The 20,106-nt window shown below is 37.3% G+C and overlaps 1 protein-coding gene across 6 annotated transcripts in view; it reads right to left on the reverse strand.

Moving 5' to 3' along the window:
* Window positions 1-15,595, reverse strand: part of TAF1A (TATA-box binding protein associated factor, RNA polymerase I subunit A) — a 34,331-nt gene extending 18,736 nt beyond the window's left edge. The window contains exons 1-6 of one of the 6 annotated variants that reach the window (XM_007127487.2): window positions 15,473-15,595; window positions 14,770-14,790; window positions 14,393-14,515; window positions 10,317-10,486; window positions 6,111-6,224; window positions 817-1,015 (exon numbers count right to left, since the gene is read on the reverse strand). In XM_007127487.2, coding sequence (XP_007127549.1) covers window positions 817-1,015; window positions 6,111-6,224; window positions 10,317-10,486; window positions 14,393-14,513 — 604 coding nt within the window. In that variant the 5' untranslated portion in view covers window positions 14,514-14,515; window positions 14,770-14,790; window positions 15,473-15,595. Of the gene's footprint in view, window positions 1-816; window positions 1,016-6,110; window positions 6,225-10,316; window positions 10,487-14,392; window positions 14,602-14,769; window positions 14,791-15,472 lie in introns of those variants that run through there. The other 5 variants (XM_007127485.2, XM_007127486.2, XM_007127484.2 and 2 more) reach the window with 5 other exon arrangements.
* Window positions 15,596-20,106: the final 4,511 nt, after the last annotated feature.

The raw sequence follows: 20,106 nt of genomic DNA on the forward strand, positions 1-20,106 counted from the left end.
ATCATGATGAAGACAGCATTTCAGAAGTGTCTTGGGGGAGATCAAAGATGGGAAACAGGAAGGGAATTTTGAGATTAGTGAACCCACATGCCCAGAGACCAAGGAAATACTATCACATAAGGACAGTAAGGAAACACTGCTTAACACAAATGACGTGATTAAATGTCAGAACTGAGACTTGGGTGGAGGATGTGAAAACAGAAAGGAAGGGGTCAATCCTAGAGGAGTTATGGAGAAAAACTATACAAGGGAAAAAAAGTACAGAGAATCACACGGCTCCAAAGAACAGAAATTTAGGGACAGGAGAGGATGACATCACCAGGGAAAGTCAGTTTGAGAAGAACACATAGTCAATTTTTGGGGTGGTCAGTAAATCAAGAAAACTGTCTGTTCTGACCTTTATACAGAAGTGAAACAACATTATCTTGCCCTACTCTTTAAACGTATTTTCCTAAGAAACAACATTATGAAACAAACTAAACTCCACTGTAAACACAGAGGAAATAATGCTTCTTATATGCAATAATGCCTGCTGAAGAAAATTTGTAACCTATCTTGGAAATCATGTTTAAGAAAGCAGTGAATCTAAAATGGTCATGAACTTAATCTATAAATCACCTAATTGATGTCTGAAAAGTTTTTTTAAATATCAGAAATTTTATAAAGGATGATCAAGAATTTTACATCCACAGAAATGTCTGTTCTTTGTACTATCTGGATAAAGCCAGGCTTGGAAGTAGGGGAATTAGATTACTCCTCCAGACCCCTTCTGTCCCTCTGAGTCAGTCTTACTACTTATCACTCATATTCACTCACCAAGCTGAGACAATTCCATCTTCTTTTTAGACCAAATATAATACTGCAAAAGACCTTTATAGGCCTGAATAAGGTTGATTAACACTTCCTGAGAAGACGACTTTTCACCATATCGCCATGTCTCTGCCTGGCTGAGATTTCTGTTTGCATCCTCAAGCATACCATGATGCAGAAGGTATAATGCATGTTGTAAGGAGATCTGCAACAATAAGAAAAAGCCCACTGTCATATAGGTCATTAGATAACCCTTAGTCAAAAAGCTCAGTAAATATATGATACATTTGGGCTAAGACCTTGGTAGGACACAAATGATGGAGCAATATTGTCCTCATTATCAAAAATTTCAATCTAGCAGAAAGACCAATGAAAAAATTATCATTATGTAAATGAGAACTAAATTATATAAACTTACAAACAGAAGGCAGTGTGAAAAGAACAGGGACATTGAAGACAGAGTCCGGGCTCAAGTGCTACTTTAAAGCTACATAAACCTGAGTAAGTTACTCTCACCCTTTGGGAGTCTCCTCTTTTATATGGAACAATTATTATTAACCCTTTTGAAGGGCATTAAGGGGATTAAGTGAGACGATATTTGTATACCACCTAATACCTAGTTTAGCCCATAGCAGACAATAAATTATTTTATACATGTTATATAAACTCAGAGAAAACATCTTAATAAGGGGTGTTGAAGAATGGCACTGGTTCAAATGGCAAGTGTATGCCTGATACAGGAGAAGCAATAAGAATAATTCCACACAGAGGGGAGGGGCAATATAGGTGTGGGAGATTAATAAGAGGTACAAACTATTATGTGTAAAATAAGCTACAAAGATACACTGTCCAACACAGGGAATATAGCCAATATTTTACAATAACTATAAATGGAGTATAAGCTTTAAAAACTGTAAATCACTATACTGTACACCTGTAACTCACACAGTATTATACAGCAACTATACTTCAATTTAAAAAAAAAAAGAATAATTACACAAAGAACGAGCAATACAAGTAGGGAGGACATTAAGGAGGAGAATAATGGGAAGTACAGTTAATCATCTGAACAGAGTCAGAGTTCAAACCTTCATCTTAAACTACTGTAATAATTTCTCAACTGGTGTCTCTAATCCTGCCCCGCTACAATCCATCTTCCATGTGACCGCCAAGGAAATCTCATTAGTCATTTGTGTAAAATCCTTCAATAGTTCCCATTGCCTACAGAAGAAAAATCTAAGCTCCTGAGAAATGGCACACAGAGTTCAGCTTACTTCCCCTGGCTTCCACCCACATGATTTTTAGAGTAACTAAAGCATTAGACACAGAGCTATTAAACTCTTTATTATCCCCTGCCATGCTAGACTACTCTTTCCCCCAGTATGCACTGTGAATACCCACTAGCTTTATCACTCATCTCAAGCCTCATTTCCTTTCTTTTCCGACTCCCCTACTCATTCAATCCCAGCCCTTTCCAAAATTGCAGAAAGCCGACCATTTTCCACTTTGTCTTCTCACTGTACAGTACACTTCTACTATGGCACCCATAACCATTTATTCCATTTACATGCCTGTCTCCCCCTACTGCAAGAACCATGGCTAGCACATTGTCTGGAAAACAGCAGCAAGTGTTTTTAAAATTATGAACAGCAAAACATGTTTTATTACCTATCCTAACTACCACCCTCAGACTCCAGAGTATGAAATAAGGTTTCTCTCAGGTTTCTTTACTTCACCTGAGTAGATTCTATGAGCTTAAAAGGATCTAACCAATAATTTACTTAAAACTCTACCTTCCCTCCCCAATCAAATGGCTATCCAGTTTCTCCCTGAAAGAAGAAAATGGGAGCACACAACACCAAGGCAGGCCATTCCCTTTTTCCAATTGTTCACTTACAAAATTCTTCCTAAAGTAAAACCATATGCTGCCTCCATTTACTTTCTACTTATAATGTATGTGGTCTACCAGAAAATAAGATCATTAGGGAGAACCTGGCACATAAAAGAAGCAAAAAGTTTTTCCTAAATTAATAAAATCTGAAAAGAATTCTAAACTAGGTAAAATCATTTTTCAAAATTAGAGAACAGTGGGAATATAAAATGCTGCAGCCACTATGGGAAACATTTTGGTGATTCCTAAAAAAGTTAAACATAAAATTATATGTTCATACATACTTTATATATATATATAAAATATATGTATTTGTATATATGACAAAAAATATGACCCAGCAATTCTAGTCCTAGGTATATATCCAAAGGAATTGAAAGCAGGAACTCAAACAGATACTTGCACGCCAATGTTCACTGCAGTGTTACTCACAATAGCCAAAAGGTGGAAACAACCAAACAAGAGATGAAAGGATAAACAAAATTTCACAGATACATACAATAGAATATTGTATTGTATCGAGCCATAAAAAGGGATAAAGTCTGATACATGCCAACACATGGATAAATCTTGAAAACATTATGCTAAGCGAAACAGCAAAACATAAAAGGACATATATTATACAGTTCCACTTATATGAAATACCTAGAATAGGCAAATGCATAGACGCAGAAAACAGATCGGAGGTTACCAGGGCCTGGGAGAAGGTGGGAATGAGGAGTTATTGCTTAATGGGTACAGAGTTTCTATTTGGGGTGATGCAAAGGTTTTGGAAATACTGGTGAGGGTTACACAACAATGTGAATGTAATTAATGCCACTGAATTACACACTTAAAAATGGTTAGAATACCACATTTTATGTTATACATATTTTACAGCAATTTTTAAATATTTGGAAAATAGTAAAAGTAAAAACAAAAAACCAGAGGGTAAATATTCTAGGCTTTGCAGGCCATATGGTCTCTATCACAACTCTGCCACTGTCCTACTAAAAGCAGCTACTGACAATATGGAGATGAATGGGTGTGGCAATGTCCCAATAAAACTTTGTTTGGAGGCACTGAAAAAAATATAAAAAGCAAAGCATTTAAAAACTTTATTGAGAAAGTGCTTTTAGTCTCATATATACCAGAGAGAGGGAGATGTCATAACATTTTTAAGTACGGCAATTCTTTTGGATAAGTCTTTTATAAAAGGAGAAAGTTCCACCTAAACATTAGAAACACAGAAACATTTTCACACATGGATCAGAAGAGTCAATATTGTGAAAATGTCCTTACTACCTAAAGCAATCTGTAGATTCAATGCAATCCCTATCAAAATACCAATGGCATTTTTTACAAAAATAGAAAAAAATAATCCTACAATTTGTATGGAACCACAAAAGACCCTGAATAGCCAAAACAACCTTGAAAAAGAACAAAGCTACAGGTATCACATTTCCTGATTTCAATCTATATTACCAAGCTACAGTAATCAAAACAGGATGGTACTGGCATAAAAACAGACACATCAGACAAGTGGAACAGAACTGGGAGTCCAGAAATAAACCCATCCATATATCGTCAACTAATATTTGACAAGGGAGCCAAGAATACTCAAAGGGCAAAGGACAGTCTCTTCAATGAATGTTGTTGGGAAAACTAGATATTTACATGCAAAAGAATGAAATTGGACCCCTAACTTATACCACTCACAAAAATTAACTCAAAATGGATTAAGGACTTAAAGGTAAGATCTGAAACTATAAAACTCTTAGAAGAAAACAGAGAAAAAAATTCCTTGATATTGGTCTTGGCAATGATTTTTTACGGTGTGACACCAAAAGCACAAGCAATAAAAGCAAGAATAAACAAGTGGGACTACATCAAACTAAAAAGCTTCTGCACAGCAAAGGAAACCATCAACAAAATGAAAATGCAGCCTACTGAATGGGAGAGAATATTTGCAAATCAAGTATCTGATAAGGGGTTAATACCCAAAATATATAAAGAATTCATACAACTCAATAGCAAACACAACAAAAAACACATTACAATTAAAAATGGGCAGAGGACTTGAATAGACATTTTTCCAAAAAAGATACACAAATGGCCAACAAGTACATGAAAAGGTGCTCAACATCACTGTCAGGGAAATACAAATCAAAACTACAATGAGACATCACCTCACACCTGTCAGAATGGCTAGCATCAAAAAGACAGAGATAACAAGTGTTGGTGAGGATATGGATAAACGGGAACCTTTGTATACTGCTGGTGTACATTCTCTTCAGGATGTAAAGTGGTCCAGCCACTATGGAGAATGGTATGGAGGTTCCTCAAACAAATTAAAAATAGATCTACCATATGATTCAGCAATCCACTTTTGCATATATATCCAAAGGTGAAATCACTATCTCAACAAGATATCTGCACTCCCATGTTCATTGCAGCACTATTCACAAAAGCCCAGACATGGAAGCAATCTAAGTGAGCACTGATGGATGAATGGATAGGAAAATGTTACACACACACACGATGGAATATTATTCAGCCACACAAAAGAATGAAATCTTGCCATCTGTGACTACATGGATGGGCTCTGAGGGCATTATGCTTAGTGAAATAAGTCAGACAGAAAATCGTAATACTGTATGATCTCACTTTTATGTGGAATCTAAAAACATCCGACCCATAGAAACAGAGTAAAATGCTGGCTGCCACAGGCTGAGGGGTGGAGAAAATGGGGAAATGTTTGTCAAAGGACACAAACTTTTCAATCATAAGATGAGTAAGTTTGAGGATCTAATGTACAGCATGGTGATTATAGCACTGTTAACTTGAAAACTGCTATGAGGATATAGCTTTAACGTTCTCATCATAACAACAACAAAATGGTAATTATGTGAGGGGATGGAGGTGTTAACTAACCTCATTATGGTAAACATTTGGCAATATATCCATGCATCAAATCATCACATTTTACACCTTAAACTTACATGATATATGTCAATTATATCTCAACAAAGCTGGAAACAATTTTTTTCTCAAGTATTCAAATTCCCAATTTGTTTAGCTGTTTCCCTTTTCCAAAAGCATCAATTCTCAGAGACCTCAACTGACTTAAGTAAACATATTAGAATTTGGCCCATCATCATAATGAAGCACAACTGCCATCTCTGAAGGACTGATTCTGGCAGCCAGATACACACAGAGAAGATACTTTCACTCAGACAACGTGGTAGGCAACAGGAAATGGAGAAGTAAATGGTTCTCACGATGCTGCTTTCTTTCAGCTTCTCTTATTGACCCAGGTGTCTTACCCCTTTTCTCATGCTTTTTACATTATTACCTACCTCATCACTGACACAAGCAATTTTTAGAAATGAATGCCGCAGATGTAAATTCACAAAACCTATATACTCACCTTCAAGTAATTCATGACACCAATATTTTTCATCCGGTCAGCAAAGGTATTGAAAGTCTCCACATTGCTTTTGGGATGATAATAAAGAATTTCACTTCCAAGCCTCCAAATAATCTGTCAAAACAGAAATTACTAACAAAACTGTAAAATCTTTGCCTTAACCAATATCTAAGAAAGCTATTTTTTCCTGATTACAATGTTAAAAAACCACCTATAGTTCCTTTTTCTAGACACCACTACCATCAACATTTTACTGTACTTTACCCAGTGAAACTAATATTATATCTTATGGGATAAAAATCTTTTCTGTTGATTAAATGAAAATACCAGGTAACTATAACAGTAGTTAGTAGTCTAAAGAAGGTAAGCAGTTAAGATACATATTGAAAATAACATTTTTAACTAGTACAGCAGGAAGAATATTAATGCCAGAAAACTTGGGTTCTATTAATATTGGCTTCTTCACTGCTCTCAGCCTTATCTTTATTATCTACCAAATGAGAGCTATGGACCAGATGTTTCTTGAGATCCCATCAAGTATCTACAACTATTGACTATATTTAGTCTATATTTAGAGCTCCAATTTAAGAATTTTCATCAGCTATGGACAAATTTTAATAAAAATATTTTCACCCCAGAGCACCAAAACTTTGGTGACAGAACTTGGAGCTCTTCTTTTGCATGGTCTATTCTCTTAACCCAATTTAAAGTACTTCAATAGTGACTTCAAAGTAAATTTAAGTGGATTTTAAATCAATTCTTTCTCTGAACATACATATTGTTTTGTGTACTCGTAATACTCATCTTCCCAACTCAGAAAGACCAAGATTTCATTTACAGAACACCAAATTGCAGTTATTTTGATGCTTAAAGAAAATGTGGAGATTATCCTATCACAGTGGTTCTTAAACCTTGTTGTATGTAGAATTATCTGGGACACCACTTAAAAATAAATATTCTAGGGATTCAGACTTCAGTTCAGTAGAACTGGAGTGCAGCACAGGAATCTACATTTTAAACAAAAGCCCTATGCGATTTAAACAGAGCCCAAACAAGTGTCTGGAAACCACTGATTTGATTCTTTCATTTTGTAAAACAAACTCTGGACCAAAAGAGACTGTAACTGGGCCAATGTTTTACAGATCTGTATAACTTTAGTCCATTAACTAAACTTTCAATCAATGGTTAAATTTTTTTCTTTAATATTTATTGGCTCTATTAAATATCTAACTGATGCAATGGTTACTGTAATAGTAAAAACTACTTGAGATATTCATGTGAAGTTATTTGTGGATAAACTGTCTTTTATAGAATAAATTTAACAATATATGCCAGGCACTGTTCTAGATCCTTGCCCTTGTGGAATTTACATTCTATTGTAGAGAGACTGACAATAACCAAGAAATATAATAATTAAATTGGCAAGTATTATGGGAAAAGAATGAAGCAGGATAAAGGGATCAGGAGGAGTGCCAGTTGGAAAGTGAAGGGGGTTGGTGTGCAGTGCCAATTTTATTTTATTTATTTATTTATTTATTTATTTTTGGCTGTGTTGGGTCTTCGTTGCTGCGCACAGGCTTTCTCTAGTTGCGGCGAGCGGCGGCTACTCTTCATTGAGGCGCGCAGGCTTCTCACTGCGATGGCTTCTCTTGTTGCGGAGCACGGGCTCTAGGTGCACGGGCTTCAGTAGTTGTGGCTCGCGGGCTCTGGAGAGCAGGCTCAGTAGTTGTGGCACATGGGCTTGCTCCGCGGCATGTGGGATCTTCCCGGACCAGGGCTCGAATCCGTGTCCCCAGCATTGGCAGGTGGATTCTTAACCACTGCGCCACCAGGGAAGCCCCAGTTGCAATTTTAAATAGTCAAGGTAGGCCCCACTGAAGGTGTGACTTGAAGGAGGGTGACCATAGTGATATTTGAAGAAAGACCTTCCTAAGTAAAAGAAATAGCAAAGGCAAAGCCAATCAGGAAGGAGTATGGTTGTTCAAGAAAGAGCAAGGAGGCTAGTGAGGTTGGAGAAGGAAAAGCAAGTTGGACAGTAATAGGAGATGAGGTCAAAGGGGGAAAGGGAGTGGGCAGAGCACGGAGAACTTGCAGGCAATCAGAAGGACTCTGGCTCTTACTCTGAGTGAAATGGGAAGACACTGTAGTGTTTTCAGCAGAGGAGTGACATGATTTCACTTACGTTTTAAAAGGACTATGCTGCATCATTAATCATTAGGAAAATGCCAACCAAAGCTACAATGAGATACCACTTCACAACCACTAGGATGGCTAAAATCAAGACAGACAATAATACGGTTGGCGAGGACGTAGGGATGTTGGAACACTCGTATATTGCTGGTGGGAACGTAAAATGGAGCAGTCACTCTGGAAAACAGTCTAGTGGTTCCTTAAGAGGTTACATATTATTTTATGCCCCAGCAATGCGACTCCTAGGTATACACCCAAGAGAAATTACAACAAACATCCATACAAAAACTTGTACATAAAAAAAAAAACCTTGTACATAAATGTTCAAAGCAGCATTATTCATAGTAACCAAGAGTGGAAACTACCCAAATGTCTAAAAACTGATGAATTGATACATAAAATGAGGTAGAGCCATACACTGGAATATTATTTTGCAATAAAAAGAAATGATGTACTAATATGCTACAATGTGGAAAGGCTTGAAAACATTATGTTCGGTGAAAGAATTCATTCACAAAAAGCCATATGTTATATGATTCCATTTATATGAAATGTCCAGAATAGAAAGTAGATTAGTGGTTGCCAGGGGCTGGGGGTTGGAACGGAGCGACTACACGTGGGTACAGGGTATCTGCTGGGCATGACGAAAAATGTTCTAAATTTAGATTGCTGTAACGGTTGCACATCTCTGTGCAATTGAACTGAACTGTTCAATTTAAATGGGTGAGCTGTATGGCGTGTTAATATATCTCAATAAAACCAGTTTTTTTTAAAAAAGGATCAGTCTGGTTATTATGCTTAAAATAGACTGCGGGGGTAGGGGAGGGCAAGAAGTCATCTAAGTGAGGTGAGAGGGACTTGAGTCCAGGTGCAGCAATGGAGTAGGTGAGAAGTACTCAAACTGCAGGGAGCTTGTTTTCAAAGTAGAGCTAATGGGATTTACTGATGGTTTGGATATGGGGTATAAAAGAAAGAACACCCCGGAGTTTGGCCCTCGCAATTACAAACATAAAGGAAATGTCATCTGAGATGAGGAAAATTAGGCTGGACAGGGACTATCAGAAGAGCTAGTTTAGATATGACATACCATACTAGCTGATATTAGACATCAAGAGGTGACGTTGAGTAGACAGTTGGATACAGGAATCTGGACGTGAAGAGAGATGTCAGGACCCCAGATACATAATTGGGGATCGCCAGCATGCAGACTGAATATAAGGCTATGAAACTGAATGAGATCATCAAGAGTGAGTTCAGATAACGATAACAACTAAGGGTTAGAGTTCCTGGGTAGTCCCACGTCAGAGAGCAAAGGAGAAGAGGAGGAATCAGAAAAGGAGACTGAGGAATGGCCAGTGAGGTAGGAGGAAAAAACGGAGAGTACCGCGTCCTGGAAGCCAGACAAAGAAGCTATGTCACACAGGAGGGAATGATCTACTATGTTTAATATTGCTGACAGATCAAGTTAGATGAGCACTGAGAATCTGCCACTGGATTCAGCAACATGGAGATCACTGTTGACCGTGACAAAGCAATTTGGTAGAAATGGTGATGGCTGGTGGGTAGTCTAACTGGAAAGGGTTTGGAATGGACAGGTACACACAACTCTCTCAAGGAGTTTTGCTGAAAGGCAGAACGGAGAAATGGGGTGCAGCCTGTGCAAGAAGTAGGGGTCAACAGATGATGCTAAATGGGAGAAATGACAACATGTTTGTTTGAAGATGGGGAACGTCCTACAGAAAAGGGAAAATAAGGACACAGGGAAAGAATTATTTAAATGAATGAGTATTGGGGAATCGGAGAGTTCAGATTTAAAACTAATTTTGTCTCCTTTAAAATGATAATAGGAAAAAGAAGTGTGCAAAAAAATGTCCTCATACAAACTCTCTACCCAAAACCACTTTTAGTAGCTTTTAGTAAAATCAATCAATAGCAAAAGCTATTCTGGGTGGAGTTCAAGAGGCAGAAACTCCCAGGATTCTGTCCTGTCTTCCAGCAGACTCAGACCTTACTTACCTCCGGTGCAATCTGTCTTTTATTGCTATCTGAATCTTCCAAGATCTGAAAGTAACTGTGCATGTATTCTGCAGCTCGCTGCCACTGGTGCTTCAGCAGAGCTTCTTGGATAAGACTTAAACAAGCACTTGTTGTCTGAGCAAAATCCTTCTCTTGTTTTCCTCCAGTCGCTATAAAGGTTAAAGAGGAGAGTCTTGACCCACAGTGACCCCAAATCAACAATTCAAGAAACATTTCTGATAAGCATAGTTTTAACAAGTAGAGCAGTAGGTATTACTTAACCCAACCCATCCCCAATTCCAAAGCTGGTTCCATTTGAAACAAACTCTTCCACCCATTTTAACCAGTTTTAGCAAATGAAAAAAATATCTAATTAGAAGATGTCTAATTTGACATTCTTAGGCTACCAGGATCACCAGATCCTTCAAATCTGATTCAACTGTCCCTTCATCCTTGCACTAAACAATCTGGGAAGAATCTCTTAAAGAGGGCCCCAAAAGCACAGTCCCAAGTATTTAGAATGGGTAAAAATCATCAGGGTCATCCTAGGAAAGTATGGTCTTTTTCACCTTCCTATGTTCTGAAAACACCAAGAGGTGCACTTTTATTTTTTAAGGACTGAGTTCCCAGTAACTCAATGATGTCAATGCAAAGGAGATTATAATAACTGTAGACATTAGCATTTATATCTCGAAAGTACTGACAATCCCCTTGTTAAGAATATTTGTGCTTAGTTACAACCCCGGTTATGAGTAACAGGTGGCATATTGCCACCTCTTCTCTTCCCACGCTACTAAAGACACGTACAAGCCAGCAGTCTTCCATTTGGGGTACCCTCACCCCTGGGAGTACACAGAGACTAATAAGTGCCACGCAAAGATAGTTTTACAGCAATCAACTTGCAGATCTTCAACTTTCTCACATACTCTTTCCTAAAACTGATCTCCTAGGAAACCATGCCTATACACAAGGCTTCATGATCAAAATCATTATCTTTTACCTTAAGGTGAAAATACAGGTGTTTAGTGTTGAGAAAGTGAACGTCTCTAACACATCCATTTGCAAGTCAGGTGATTTTTAATTCTTTGCTTATCAAAATTGTAGGAGACCCTAATAATTTTTTCTTTTAGATCACTATGTAATTTTTTCATAAATAATTCAGAAGGAATCCAAAGACCTGATACATTGCTATAATTAAACTCCATTCATTGCCAGCTAGTTACTTATGTGACTAAACTTTCTCAGAATTTCCGATTAAAACAAAATACGGTAGAATTGAAGCTAAATCTTTTCTCATTCTAGGAATACGTAATATTCATCCACAGATGTAAGAACTGGGAAAAAGCGATAACCTTACCCATTTTATTGAGATAAATAGGCTATAAAAATTTACCTTTAATACTTAAAATTTAACAAAAATTGTAACACTACTTATGTTATTTTGATTAGGTGGGTACAAAAATCAATTACAATGATTTCTCAATCCAGAAGAGATTTTAATACTTAAAACCTTACAGGATATTAGCAAAAATTAATTAAATGTAGATACATACTTTATGGCAAGAATAAAAGTATAAAAGAAAAAGGAACAATATAAAATTTCCATCTATTAAAAGCTTTTTCATAAATACTAAATGGATGATAAAGGTATCACATCCCTATATTATTTAGATTCCACCAAATTATTTTTTTAAGTCACATGATAATTTCATTTAAAAGCGCCCATATATGCTGAAAATTATGCCTTTTGCAACTCTCAAACTTATGATACAAGTTTTAGATCACACCTTAAAACTGTGCAAGATAGTACCTAATTCTTCAGGAAAAAAAAAAGTAGAAGACTATTTCTCTCTTTTTTTTCTCCCCCCTTAAATATTTATTTGTTTATTTATCTGGCCGTGCCGGGTCTTAGTAGCGGCACGCGGCATCTTCATTGCAGCACACGGGCTCTTCAGTTGTGGTGTGCCAGATCTTTTAGTTGCCGCATGCAGGATCTAATTCCCTGACCAGGGATCAAACCAGGGCCCCCTGCATTGGGAGCATAGAGTCTTAACCGCTGGACCACCAGGGAAGTCCCAAAGACTATTTCTCTTGACCAGTGCTTCTCAAACTTTTTATATGTACATACAAATCACCTGGGGATCCTGATGTAGTCTTAGTATCCCCAGGGAGCTTATTAGAAATGCAGAATACTATGTCCCACCCACCTCTCTGAATTAGAAGCTGCATTTAACAGGATCTACCCCCAAACTCCCAGTATCAGCAGCAACACCAGGCAGCTAGGCCAAGAAAGTGACAAAATACCTCTTCCCTAAAACCTCAGTTATTCACCTAAAGGAATACTGATTTCAGGCCAGACTCCCTTCTACCTCTCAAGTTTTCAGAGCTCAAACTGGAAATTAACTTTAGACTAGGACACATAAATCCTTGGAAAATTCCCCTCCTGTCTTCCAACTGAGCCTAATTACCTCAGGAGTAGCTCTCATTTCATCCTTTGTGAGCAAAAGATAATCTTATTTGTTGCTGATAAACTTTAAGAATAACTGTCAAGGAAAAGAAATTTGGTGGAATGAGGTACAATAAAGAACCAGTGCCATCAACCTAATTTCTAATTTCCTTGAAATAACCTGGAAACTTGTCAGCCTATCAACAAATATTTTTTGAGCACCACCATAGCCAAGCACTATTCTAGGTGCTCAAAATACAGCTTTATTCCAGATTGGTGCCCACCTTCAAAGTTTTTATTCTAGGGGACACACCCTTCAAAACGCCAAAAGAAATTTAAGAGAATAAAAAATAAATAATTGTTAGGCAATTGTGTTTTCCTATTATGGTTAACTACCACTACAATGTCAATATTACCTGCAAGCATATTCTCATTGCAGACAGAAAGTATTTGGGGTTTAACAGACTATCTGTAGTATATGAAACATGTCTCAGCATGTAAATTCTGGTCTTAAACCTACTTGTTTGTGGACTGACTCAAGCTCTCTATAGAACACTGGTGACAGACACATGCCCAGGTATGCCTTAAAACTAGCAGAAACTTTAGATTACTAGTTCCCTACAAGGGGTGAGGTAGCATCCCCTCTGAAGTACCTTTCATTCAAACCTGGCTCAAACCATGTACATTAATTCAGCAAAAATAAAATGAGGAAAGAGGAAGTAAACTATTATTTTTTCAACACTCACTATGCATGAGGCTCTATGCTAGGCACTTTACATATATTATCCCTTTTTTCAATATATGTATCTCAATGTAGGCTTTGAGATCAGATAGGCCTGGATTTGACTCCTGATACCGGCATTAAGAATTTTAACTTCTGAAGTTCAGTTCCCTCATCTCTAAAATGCCTAGCACATAGATTTACTGAGGACTAATTTACTGAGATAATTAAATGAGGTGATATTTAGATTAAAAAATAAAGAAATAAGAGCTAAACTCTAGGATCCAGGGAATCTCAGTCAAGGGGAAAGAAAGCCAGGCTAAGAAAGATATATTTGTGGGCAATTAGAAAAGTGCTGGTTCAAATGTATTCCCAGGACTACATGACCCAACATGCCAACATACAGACAACTGCTTCTTTTATATATTCTGATAAGGAATTTATTCCATAGAAAAACTTGTTTATTTCTACATTAAATGAAAATAGAAGAAAACATTCCTTTCTTGAAATCTATTATAGATCAATTCTATTAGGGCTTATTTCAATGCAATTCAACAGAAACTTCTGGTATGTACTCCTCAGTGGTAGAGATCATCTCTTCTTCAACTATGTCTCCCCAATATTTAACCAATGCCAGGGATATAATAAATGCTCAGTAAGTATTACTGGGGGGAAAAAAGTGTATCTACCATAATACAGACTGTTATTAATTCAAAGAAAAAGAATTCTAAAAGAAAAAAAAGAATCTATTTTTATTATTTCTTTTTTATTAACAGCCTAAAAAAAAAAAATCCTCATACATTCTTATTTTGAAAGTTGAACCAGCTTGGTTATCCATTTTCGTATCCATATTGCATCTTATCATCTCCTTGCATCAGAGCTGAAATGGTTATATGTTATTTTACTTACCTATGGTTTCTATATGCTTTTGGAGCCAAGGAAGACATATTCCTGTACCAGAGGGCACATGCGGTTCCCCCTGTTCATCCTCTGTTGTGGGCCTTATCAATTCCTCACTGAAATCACTCATACCTATTCCAGACTGAGAACATCAGTTACTTTTTGTACATCTTAATCCACAGGCTTCTGAGTTATACAGAAAGACAGCCATCTTTTATCTAATAAATATCAATGATCAACAAAATTAATTGTACCTGGTAGTTCCTTTAAAGTAAGAAATGAATTTAATTATGTCAGCAGCCAAAATGAATGACCCATTTAAAAAAAAAGACAACTGCAACTACTACTATATTTCAAGAAGATACAAAGATAGATAAGATACTAACCTTTTAAGTTAAAAAAGTCATCTAGAGGAAGAAACATCAAAATAATGAATAATAAAACAATATGACAAATAATAACAGTAGTATTTAACATTTATTGGGCCCTTTCTATACACCAGGGCTACAAAGTATCTACAAAAACAGCCTTGCGTCAAGCTGAGTTTGGACTTAACCGTCCAGATGCTCAGGACCCCTCTCCCTCCTTCCACATATCCAATTGATTATTAGGTCCTGCTGGTACTTCCTGCTAGCACTTCTCCTATCTTCTCTCCGCTCCGCAACTCTACACGACTCCCCTGGCTCGGGACACCTTCAAACTGTGTCTGAATTGCTGCATTAGCTTTCTAACTATTTACCCTGCCTCAAATTTGGCTTCTCCACATCACAACCCGAATAAACCTTTCAAAATCAAATTCTGTGGTTACGAGCACGGGTTTGAAATAACACTTGAGTTTGAACCCGACTCACACGTATTTTAAGGAGTCATTCCAGAAGAAGCTCTCCCTTCCCAAATTCTCAAAGCCTAAACTGGTGTCTTGCAGTTGTCACGGTAACCAAAGCTGCCCCACGCCTCCAGGCTCGCCCTCAGAACTCAAGGTTTCAGAGGAGCAGGAGAAAATATGAGAACACAGGTGAATCCTACTACAGCCATTCCCGTTCCACTGTGAACGCAGGCAATGAAATGGAAGACAACCGCGGGACTTACCTGCCTAAAGCCAGAGTTCTTATGCGACACCAAACTCAATCTCCAGACTCCGGACCAGCGTGAACAACCTCGCACGCGAAGCGGAGCTAGCGACTTGAGAGCGAAAGCGCACAAAACCTGACCCCGGCGCTCCGGCGGCGCGCAGACGCAGCCCCGCCCCTAACTCCCGATTGGGCGCTGGAGGCGCCTCGACCCGGAAGTGATCCGGAATTGGCCGTGGACAGCTGCCTTCCCATTGGATTGGACCCAGGTGTGCATCTTAGACTGTCTCGGCGGAAAAAAAGTAGGAGACTTTAATTGCAAATGAAGATTAATGCACCGTGAGGCCGGCTGGATGAGGGTAACAGTCCAAATAGCAGAATGTCACTTTACCCGAGTAGTTCCCCGTACGACGACCTTTCAGTTACTGCTTGGCTTGCTGGCGCGTGCCGCGAGCCTCGGAGGCGCGGCTCGTGGCCCTAACAAGATAAATCTCTGCATAGCCTGTTAATTGCTTCCTTGAAATCGTTTTTCTTTTTCATTAAAGGTTTAGCTTTGAATTTAAATGACTCTGACTGCTTCCCCCAAATTTGGACGAGAATATCTTTTCCTTCTCAGCGGCAGTGGTTCTGTGCACCGGTGTGGAGTCACTTTTCATGAGGAACGTTGACGAACTTAATGAAATAAGGGTTGAAAGTAAGATGGTTAAATGTGAAATGAGGGGAAATTGAGGGGTTCTAGGGAAGATGATACTGGAAAAGCAGAGACTCGTTGGAACACAATGTTTCCAAAATTTGGGGGGCTCATCTGTGAAGGAAGAGTCAGACTTTTTTCGTAGCATCAGAGAACAGAACTAGTACTAAGTAGTGAAAGTTAAAGAGAAGCAGCTTTAAAGTCATTACAAGAGTTTTGTTCATAACTAAGGCTGCACAAATAATGGCATGGGCTCCCACAGGAATCTTTTGAGTTTCCCCTGCCCTGAAAGTGAACCATTTGAGCAGAATCACAATATTGTACAGGTGATTAAAGGGTCTAGTGAGAGTTTGTACAGGGATTCCTTAAAATGTTGAAATACTTGATTACATGTTGTCTTCACAAATACTATGCAGTAGCTATGGGCTTGTGAGAAAAATTCTCCTGCTGCTTTTTGTGTCATAAATCCTTGGTCTCACTCAAGCCCCTGCTCTAACTCCACAGGCAAGGCTGACTAAATGACAGTTGTGGTCCAAGAGGACACACAGAAAATAATATAGCCATACTTTTCTAGTATAAAGGTTTGGTCTGGCTACATTTCTTCCCTTGCTATGAAGTATAATTTCACCAAAGCCAAACTAGAATGGATTTTATCTGGTTAGAAATTCATGCTCCCACAAAAATGGGGAAGATTTTTCTGATTTACCTTAACATTATCAGACAACTGTAGACAACAGTAGACAAAAGACAGAAAGTTAAGAACTAACATTGATATCTTGCTGTGCTCTACCTACCTCTTTCATTTTTCATGGTACAATTCTGGTAGAAAATGTGTTGGAGAGAAGAGAGTAAAAAGAAAGTGACTATACTACCGATAGCATAAACAAGATTAAAAAGAAAGAAATGGCATGACAAAAATGCAAACATAAAGCAAAGCGTACCGAAGACTTCTAGATTCCAATCTAGGCGAAAACATGTTCTAAGGAACAAAAAGATGTTCTTACAATTGCATTGTGCCAAAGAGCAACTTAACATGATGAATTACATTTTTTAAAAAACTCTTATTTAGACAATATTATTCCCACAAACCTTTCAGTTATTCCCGTGAAGCTTTATTAGATTCCCTGCAATCTAATAAAGAATGTTTCAGACACCAATTAGAAAGATTAGATTCACCTGAAAATTCTCTAGAAAAGATACTTCTTAAACCTCATTAAAATGAACTTCATCAGGTTTTCTCACCTCTGACATGAGACAGTGAGTGTCAAGATTTCCAGTCCTAAATGCTCCTCTATAAGGAAGAGACCTTGGCCCAAGACAACTAACAGTTCCTTGATCTCATTCCATAAAATTCATTCTAGCCATAAGAAAAGAAAAATCATTTGTGTAGGTTTTTTGCTGACCTTTAGCTTACAATCTGCAGCAGGGGTCAACAGACTCTTTCTCTAAAGAGAGTAAATATTTTAGACTCTGTAGGTGATACAGTCTCTCTGTCACCACTACTATTTAACTCTGCTGTTGCCGCACAGAAGCAGTCATAGATAAATGTAAGTGAATGAGAATGTCTATGTTCTAATAGAACTTTATTTACAAAAACAGGTGGCAGGCTGGATTTGGCCTATTGGCCATAGTTTGCCAACAGTTGCTCTAGAGTACCAATTAATGTTTATGTTCACAACAGAGATTCGATTAGTATACATACATACATACATACAATTTTAAAGATAACATTATCATATTAGTGATGATTGTTGTATCCAAAAGATAGCTATACTAAAAATAATTACTGATATCATTATACATCTCAATCATTATGATAGTCACTGACTATATTGCTTTTCCTGGGTGCTTTAACATACAACCGGTAGCTGTTAATGCTGAGGAGTAACTGTGTTCTGTTGTGGAGAAACCTGGTTATAAGGGGTAAATGAGATCAGCCATCATGAAGATGATGTATATTTACTTAATTACAATTTTTTTTTTTACTGCACCACCTCGCGGCTTGTGGGATCTTAGTTCCCCCATCAGGGATCAATCCCAGGCCACGGCAAGGAAATAGCTAAGTCCTAACCACTAGACCACCAGGGAATTCCCACTTAATGACAATTTTTATCCAAATAACTCTACATCCTGCATCTCAACCTATATTCTCCTACGTTTTAATTGAGAAGCATGTTCTTTTGTTAAGAATAAAGGGGAAAAAATCCTCTACAGTCATTCCAAATAATTCAAAATATATCCATGATTTGACTATTAATACAAAGAAAAAAATACAATTAATTCAGGTGTAAACTTAAGATAGTGTGGAAGAGGGAACGAATGTGGGGATGTGGAAGTAGAACAATATAAGACCCCTCTCAGAGGAGAGAAAATTCAAATTCAGACATGTAAGACATCTAGTAAGGTAGTATTAGCTTTAATTTTATGTATATATATATATATACATATATATAATCTCCCTTGTAGTTCCAAGTAACTTTGATATATAGGGATTTTTTTTCTTAGGTTGATATTATAATTCGTTTCTTTTACAGAATATTCACAACCGCAGGTGCTTTGTTAACTGATCAGATTTTAACAAAAGTCTTAAGCAGTGCTTCTTAACTGGGAGGTTGGTGTCCTTTCTACCGGGGGTGGGTGTGAATGCATGGGGGCAATTATTTTGTTACCATGACTAAGGATGGAACTAAAATTTCATAGCCAGGGCTAGGGTTTTTGTATATCCTGCAACTGGTAGGAATGTTCCACCCAAAATGCCAATAGAGCTCTAGTGAGAAACATTTGCCTAAACAAGTAACATGTTCTGCAACTGTGTTTTCCTACAATTCAACCTAAGGGGATAAGGCTCTTGTGCAAAGTATTTTATTACACATTTAAATGTCATTCGTGGTTTATGTTTGCCAAGAATAGTAAATGTGTTTAAGGTAATTATGAAAAATAAATGATAACAAAATAACGAAAGTCTGATTGCAAACAAAAAATTGGAGGTTTTGAGATAATCACCATCATTCTTTCTCTTTCCACAGAAGCTCCAAGAGAGGTTGGCCAAAAATATTTTAAATCCTAAAACACAATTTTAAGCTTTGCTTTTCTTTAAAAGGTATACAAAATAATGTGCAAATATGTATAATATATGGTTTGGATCTGGTGTTAATATTTAATCCCTGCTTTCTAGAGCTGTGCTGCCTTTAAATGTACCTAAATTGAGATGTACTGTAAGTGTAAAATACACACCAGATTTCAAAGATATCATATGAAATAAAGAATGTAACATCTCATTAATAATTATTATATTTATTACAAGATGAGATGATAATATTTTGGATATATTGGACTAAATAAAATTTATTAAAATTAATTTCATCTGTTTTGATTTTAATGTGACTTATAGAAAATTTAAATGACATATGTAGCTGACATTATATTGCTATTGGACAGCATTGTTCTAGAGAATCAGTGAGAACTAAGGGAAATATCAAGTTATACTTAGATTCTCTGTTTAATCATTCTAGTTTGATGTCATTGATTCATCCTCTTATGTATTCCATACCATTTCAAATGCCATGTAGAATTAAATTGGAATGAGCTTTTGTACTTGCAGAGAACTCTTACCCTTTCAGTGTGCAATTGCTTAGGATCCACTTTTGAGTGCAGTCTTCATAATGGTATTTATGTTCCGGTTCCTGATTTATACTGCTTGTATCAATCAAAATGCTGAACCTTCAGGAGGTTTGCTGTGTATGATCTGTAACATCTGCTGTGATTGTATGTTACATCAAGGGCATATTTTCTTCTTCTCAGATCTCAATGTCTCCTTCCAGAAGGCACGTTTGACCTCACAAGCACACTTTGGGGGTTCTGTTACCCTCCATGCTACCTTTTAGTAAGAAGGGAACAGTTTCCATGGTAGAGGTACTATCAAAAAATGTCTCCTCTGTGACAAAGTCATTGATTTGCTGAGA

The sequence above is a fragment of the Physeter macrocephalus genome, chromosome 4 (assembly GCF_002837175.3).
Source record: "Physeter macrocephalus isolate SW-GA chromosome 4, ASM283717v5, whole genome shotgun sequence".
Classification (NCBI taxonomy): domain Eukaryota; kingdom Metazoa; phylum Chordata; class Mammalia; order Artiodactyla; family Physeteridae; genus Physeter; species Physeter macrocephalus.